This window comes from Montipora foliosa, chromosome 13 (genome assembly GCF_036669935.1).
Source record: "Montipora foliosa isolate CH-2021 chromosome 13, ASM3666993v2, whole genome shotgun sequence".
Classification (NCBI taxonomy): Eukaryota; Metazoa; Cnidaria; class Anthozoa; order Scleractinia; family Acroporidae; genus Montipora; species Montipora foliosa.
Window position 1 is genome coordinate 17,161,047 of NC_090881.1, and position 7,500 is coordinate 17,168,546.

A 7,500-nucleotide genomic window follows, 5' to 3' on the forward strand; every position below is an offset into this window, starting at 1 on the left:
TACTTAGCCTCCTGCAACAAATGCAGAGTGCAGTATGTTGGTTCGACTTCCAATGCATTTAAAGTCAGGTTCAGAAACCACAAATCCGACATGAAAAGAAACAAAAAATCGTGCGAGCTTGCCATTCATTTCAATAAATTTCATCACAACCTTTCGGACTTCAATTTCATTGTCATTGAGAAGATAATGAACACTGATGGAGATTTAGATAACACTTTATTAAAGCGGGAGGGTTATTGGGCGGCGCAATTGCGCACACTGCAGCCTTTTGGCCTCATTAAGCGCTGTGAATTCCGTTCAAAAAAACGGATCAATTTCAATGTTCCATAAAAAGCTTTTTTGTTTCCAGTATAGTCCCATCTAATTTGTAGTCGGTATTACATAAATAGTTTGAATCACTTGCATAACTCTAGATTTTATTAGTACATCATTACTTTTGTTTTAGTGATTAAGCTTTAGTTTTGGCTTGTATTGTACCATACAATTTACTACTTAATTGTATACCATTACAATAGCCATTGTTAGTCTTTCAGAGACTATATAGTCTCCACTGCTGTAATAGTTAGGCCATTTTATCCTTAGATTTTTTACTTGTACTCTATTTAAAAAAAAATTTAACTGACGAAGGCCGAAGGGCCGAAACGTTTTTGTTAAATTTCCTGGACCTTCGGGAAGTTTTGTCTTCCTCTCCAGTTTATATGCAACTTTATATATATATATATATATATATATATATATATATATATATATATATATATATATATATATATCTACATACCCTGTATATTGCAGACACTAGAATGACATTAATGCATGTCTTTGATTGAAAGATGGAAATCATGACAATAATTTCGAATCTCCCAGCACGTTTAAATCTCTATAGGCTTCCCCATTGAAGGTTGTCAAAAAGACAGATTTTTCACTCTAGTAGAGGAGAGCAATAATTATTTGAGCATGTTTTGATAACACATCTAATAATAGGTCCGTAATTGTACGAGAAAACATAATAAACGCTCGTCTATTAATCCAGGGCATGCATCAACTATTGATTTTTGCTTCCCTGTAAGGTTTCGTATGGGCTTTATGTTTGTTTGCTATGGGGCTATTGTTAAGTAGCCGATGAATGGGTGAAAAGGAAAGGACGCTTTCAGAATTTTGGTGTTTTTGAGAGAATTTGAAGTGTTTTTATTTTAATTTGAACTCTTGGTCTAAAAGAAACTAACTCGGTGACCCCCACTTTTTATTTCTGGAATAAGTGATGAGCATGTAAGATAAAACTTTTTGCAAAGGTGGCTCTCAATCCGTTTCAGAAATTTTTTTTTTAAACTTTGCAAAGAGTTTTTAAATTATCAATTTCCAGCTATAAAAAATGGAGGTCAGCGATTTCGTTTTTGAGATATAAGATAGCTCGTCTGCTGCCGTCGTAAGATCACGCTGATGAATGCATCTTGCTAAGTAGTTATTGTTGTTTCATTTGCTACCATAACCTGCCGTTTAGTGAAACTGCGTCGTAGAGCTAATCCTTTGAATAAAACATTTCTCCAAAGTGTTGAAACTCGTTGGAGCCACCTTATCAGGTGCTAGTTGTGAGCTTTTATAACCCTTTTACTGTGTCTTCCCCAGCGTATCCTTCTTGCAGCTCAGACCATTTTACCTGTGCTAACAGGCATTGCATTCCGGCGCGATGGGTGTGTGATTATGACAACGATTGTGGGGATAACTCTGATGAACAAGGCTGTACTCCAGGTATTTATTTATCAATTTACACTGTATTATAATGACGATATCAGCCATTCAGTGTTTCACGCATAAATGTATTACTGTACTTAACTCAAAACACATAAGTACGCAATAAGTTTTGCCAGCAACAAAAAATATGAATAAAGGAAGTAAAGTACAAATGTCTAGATAGTGAGTGAGTTGGGATGACCCAACTAGCAGTAGCTAATTTACTAAATGATCTCAATTGAAAATAATACAACTTGAATATTGAAGAAAATAAGTTTCGTTTAGGATAAAAAATATTTCTCCGTACAATAGGGTAGGTAATTAAAGAGGGTAAGAATTAAGCAAAGAGCTATTGAGAGTGTTAATAATTAGTGAAAGAGCAATTGCCTTAGTGACAGATGAGGGTACAAAATTCCTAAGGCGAGAGAGAACCAGGGAATTTTAAGGAACGTAAACCATATTGGGTGCTGTTGGCAGAAGTCACATAAAGATGGCCATCAGCAGAGTGGCGAGTGGAATAAAAGTGAACAGAAGAGGTGAATGTGAAATATTCATTAAAATATGGAGGTTACAGTCTGTGTGACCATTGATAAACTGTTGTTATCATCAATGTCAAGCAGGTTGATAAGCGCAGAATGGGATCTTAGTTCCGAAAAGGGTGTAATTCTTATTGCTTTCTTTAAGATGACAAGTAATGGTGTTAGAAAGGAGCAAATAGTTAAGCCCTAAACGTGGACACCATAGATAAGATAGGGATAAATAAGGAAGAAGTAAGGCATAATAAGAATATCTTGATTGACAAAATATCTTACTTTTGACAAGATACCCCTAGTCTTTGATAGTTTAAGACAAAGTTCATCAGTATGCTTTTTCCATGTTAAATTCACATAAAAAATTACACCTAAGTACTAAGCCGAGACAATTTTGTTTAATACATTCATCATCAATTTTAACACAAAGACTGGTCAGGCTTTAGTTTCTTCGAGTAAAAAAGGATAAGATTAGTATTTATTTCAAAAAGTTAGCCTAAAATCTGAAATGAATAATGTTAATTTGCCGGCAAACAATATGCACCTGGACAATGGATAGTAATGAAATATATTTAGTCCCGGATTTGAACAAGACAATGTTTGTTACTCGTTTTTTCGGTCCGCATCTTGATTTATCTTCACTGTTTTTGACTGCCGATGGTCTTTCGTGTTTTTCGTTGCCACTTTACCACTTCATATTTTCCTGCCATTGTACTCCCAGTGTTTTCTTATTTTTCTCGTTTCCCTTTTTCTTCAATAATATGTGTATTTTAGGGGAAAGGAGCTTTCCCATCCACACAGGGGATGTTGATCAACTGAGCGTTGTGGAGGTTTCGTCCGGATCTCACTCACCTTCCACGTCGACTGTTGTTATCAATGACGTGCAACAACAGATCAAAGGAAAGGACACCATTTTGCATTCTCTTCGGGAAGAGTTGAGACGTGGTCAGTTAACAGGCCCATCCTTGAGCCAGAGTTCTCCAAGGGTTTGCTCTTCATGTATGCCTGCAGAGGGCACTCGGATTACAGATGAATCTCGTGTCTCTGAGAACAGAATTTCGTTGTTTGCATGGGAGTTGACTTTCCACGGACGTAGTGTTCAAGGAGCCTGTTCTAATCTCTTCTCTTCTTATCTTGACGTGGAGCCCGGTTTTTCTGAGAATGTTTCCTTTGTGTCGCATTTACTGCCATTGTAAAAACAGAGGGACGTTACTGCAAGCTTTTGCAACATGAACGAGCAGCTGCAGGTGTCTGCTGAGGGGGAGGCGTGGACGTTTCTTCCCTTCCTCCGTCCTACTCCGTTTACCATTGGCTTAGGGAAACTAAGTGGCCTTCCCCTGTCCTGCACTTGAATTTGCTCTGCACCTGCCTATCTCCACAGCTCCAATTGGTGGCCGTCTTTCCCTTTTTCTGGACTCGTGAGAGTCCAGAAAAAGCGACAGACGGCCACGAGGCATCGCGCGGGTGGTAAACAAGTTTTCTCCAGGGTTTTACAGCCTGTTCTTTGTTATTCCCAAAAAGAATGGAAAGCATCGATTGGTTATCGACCTTCGGTCATTGAACCGTCACCTGATGAAGAAGAAGTTTTACATGGAGACGCCTGCCAATGTTCACCTCTCCATTCCGAAGGGAGATTGGGTAATCTCGATGCTTACCTCCATGTTCTGATCCACCCATCATTGAGGAAGTTTCTTCGTTTATGTTACTAGGGTGCAGTTTTTCAGTTTGGGGTTCTGCCGTTCAGTGTGTCAGTGAGCCCGAGGGTTTACACTAGCGTGGTGGATGCCATTATGGCCCATGCTCGATTTCCTGGGCCTACAAATTCACCATTGTCTAGACGATTGGCTCCTGAGAAACCAGCAAGTGTAACGCCACGTCTCAAACTCATTGTCTTCTGCGCCTGACCACTCGCCTAGGTTGGATTACCAGTTTGGAGAAGCCAGAGTTAACGTCGACACAGGACTTCATCGGCACTCTTTATCGAACCGATCTGAGGCTGTTGTTTCCTCCAGAGGTCCGGTACAGAGAAGCGGTTTGTCATGCTTGTCGACTTCGCTTAGCAAAGTATGCTACAGCTCAAGATTTTCTATCGCTGCTGGGGAGACTAATTTCTATGTCATATATGATGCCCTTAGGCCGTCTCAGATATCAACCTTCTCAGCTTTTTCTGCTGGCCCAGTCATCCCAGTCAAGGCTGCTTAACAGACAGAGTTCCCTTGGATCATGTCCTTTCTTGGACCCTTTCCTGAAATGGCCTACCATGCCTTCCAATGTTCTTCAGGGGACTCCTTCAGGCCCCTGCTCCTCAGCTGGCCATATTCACGGATGCCTCCACCAACAGTTGGGGAGTCCGTTGTGGCAGTCAGGTTAGCAGCGGGCCTTTAGTTGCCAACCGAAACGTCTCAGCACATCAACGAGTTGGAATTGTTGGCCATTTATAAGGCAATCCTGCACTTCCTACCTCTGGTCAGCAGCAAGCTAGTGATGTTCCACTCAGACAAAAGCTCAGCTCATAGGCACGGAGTGGTCTCTGGAACCCCAGCAAATGTTCTTCATTTGGTACATTCCAGAGCTGGACCTGTTTGCAACTCGTCACAACAACAAGCTGGCGTCATTTCCGTCTCCAGTGCCATATCCTTGGGCAATGGCAGTGGATGCTCTGTCAAAGTCCGTGGAACAGGCGGTGGGTGTACGCCTATCCCGCCTGCATTGATGCAGCGGTTGCTTCACAAGTTGATGCACTCGGATCAGTGTCAAATGCTGCTAGTGGCCCTACCTTAGCATTACCAGCCATGACTTCCAGTGCTTCTCAGCCTAGTAGTGGATTTTTCCCCGGATGTACCCCTGTTGCCTCGGCTGCTGAGAGCTTTGGCCACATCTTGGGCAGCTTTCAACTCTGCTTCGGTCGAAAAGATTCTTAAGGCCGCCTACTGGAACAACGAAACCACCTTTAACAATTTTTACCTGCGTGATTTTTCAGGTTTCTCTGAAGAGAGCCATCGTCTCGTTCCTCTTTCTTTGGCCCAAACCACAGTTGGTCACTGACTTTTGACGCATTTGGAATTGTGCATATTGTTTTGCACCGAGACATTCCTAGGGTTGTGTATAGTCTTTAGCCTTCAGTTGTGTGTTTTGGAATTGTATTTCCTTATTTCTCTTTCTTTAGTTGAGGTTTTGTGGTTTTGTGATGCTTGGCTGGAAAGCCAGTGTTCGTTCTTCTCTTTCGGCCATTGTGGAACTTCGGGTCAAGTCTTGTTACGAGCCTGGCACCTCGGATCCTTTGTTCTCCTGGGTTCTGACGTCATTACGTACTCAGGCAGTAGATATCCCGCCTCCTCGCATGACATTCTGCTATTCATTTTAGATTTTAGGCTAAGTTTGCGAAATAAATATGTTATTTTCCACAGGAAATTTGATATTTATGAGTAATACTTACTACAGCCTAAGTGGGGAAGCTACTTCGCTTTGCATCAAACGGTGAGGTAGGAAGGCCAGGTCACTCGGCTATGTCTTGTTCACATCCGGGAAAATTATTCCCCATTCTCCCTGGTGCATATTGTTTGCTGCAAATTAGCGTTATTCATTTAAGATTTTAAGTGAGTATTACTCATAAATATCAATTTTCCTGCGGAAAAACACATTTTAGAGATACTGAGTGCTAAGCGGCTGCACTTCATGAGGGTCTCCATGGGACAGTGATCTTAACGGCTAACGTTTAAATCTTAAGCTTTTTTAAGCCTAATGGTTAAATTCTTGGCCCTTTTGCGGCTAACGCTTAATTTTTTCACGTTACGATTATCTGAAATTTGAATAATTAATTACCACTGTTTTACATTATAATATAATAATTAACTGGAAATATAATCGTTAATTTCCATTGGTGTGGAGCATGGCAAAATCATGACAAGTATTGGGAACATTCTCGGTTGACAAAAATGAAATTTATCTGGTCCAAAATACATATCCGTCATAGACATTTGAAACTTTTAATTTTTAAGACCTAAAACGAGTTATTGGTGCAAACGACTTATTGACGATATCAACAATAGGTAAACCGACTAATTTTACCAGCAATACACCTACGGACATTTGACTAACAAAAGACAGATCGAAACGCACTAATCACTGTTTAGAGTCTTCACAGCCAATAACAACACGCCTTAACTGACAGACGACCAATAACATCACAAGTTGGTTGACCAATCAGATCAACGACCAGAGTATTTATACCACCTACTGACGTTAGACAAAATCACTTGACTCTGAGGGTGACTTTCGCTCAGGTTGTCGAAACGTCAGTCAATTTCACCACAAACAGTCCTTCTCAGGACTACCTTCACCCTAACGATCGCACTTAGTTATGATATGACTCCTGGGTTCACCCATTCGCGCTTTTTTTGTATTTACATAAAATCCAAAACTTTCAAGTCCAGTGCCCTTGACACTAGCGAAATTAAAGCCACATACCTAGCTAACGTTACTTGAGTACCGTATTTTAAGCTTTTTTTTTTACCCCTAACAGTTAAATTTTTGGCCCTTTTACGGGTGACGGTTAAACCCCTTTGAGACCCTCCTTCATCCAGTTGGCAGGAGCTTTAAGTTCTTAATTTAGAGTTACTTCAAGGTGATTAAGGGTTTCTGCTAGAAAGATAAAGGTTAGTATCATCCGCAAATAATTAGGTAGGCTTGAGGAGCTTGGCAGATCATTTACAAAGAGTAAGAATAAAAGGAGTCCTATGATGGATCCTTGTGGAACCCCATAAATTACTGGCTGGGAAATTGAGTTATGAGCATTAAGAGATACAAATTGCTGACTGTTGGACAAATGAGATTCGAGTCATTTAAGCAAATTAGCTCTTATTCCATAATGGTTTAACTTAGTTAATAGGATTCTGTGATTGACGTTTCAAATCAATGAATATACCACAACCAAATTTTTTGTTATCAATGGACTGACAAATACATTCAGTGATTGAAATAAGAGCATGCGTGGTAGAACATTTTTTTCCCTAAAGGCCAACTGAAGTGGATATCCAATCGTAAATTCTTCCAAATATTTATAGAGACCACGATAATATTTTACTGAAATTAGAGAGAACAGAGATAGGACAGTAGTTATTTTTATCAAATCGTGAGCCTTTCAATTTTCGTAAAGATAGGGGTAATCCATGCCGATTTCAATTTATCAGGGCAATTACCAAGTAAATAGTAAAGGAGAGTAAACAGGGCCGTAGTCAGTATG

The 7,500-nt window shown here is 40.1% G+C and overlaps 1 protein-coding gene across 4 annotated transcripts in view; it reads left to right on the forward strand.

The window, feature by feature from the left end:
• LOC137982517 (uncharacterized) overlaps positions 1-7,500 on the forward strand; it is a 313,756-nt gene that overhangs the window by 111,469 nt on the left and 194,787 nt on the right. For 3 of the 4 annotated variants that reach the window (XM_068829623.1, XM_068829622.1, XM_068829624.1), the window contains exon 15: positions 1,624-1,746. The exons of the other annotated variant lie outside the window; for it this stretch is intronic. In XM_068829623.1, the coding sequence (XP_068685724.1) occupies positions 1,624-1,746 (123 nt within the window). The remainder of the gene's footprint in view (positions 1-1,623; positions 1,747-7,500) is intronic. 4 annotated transcript variants of the gene reach the window in all.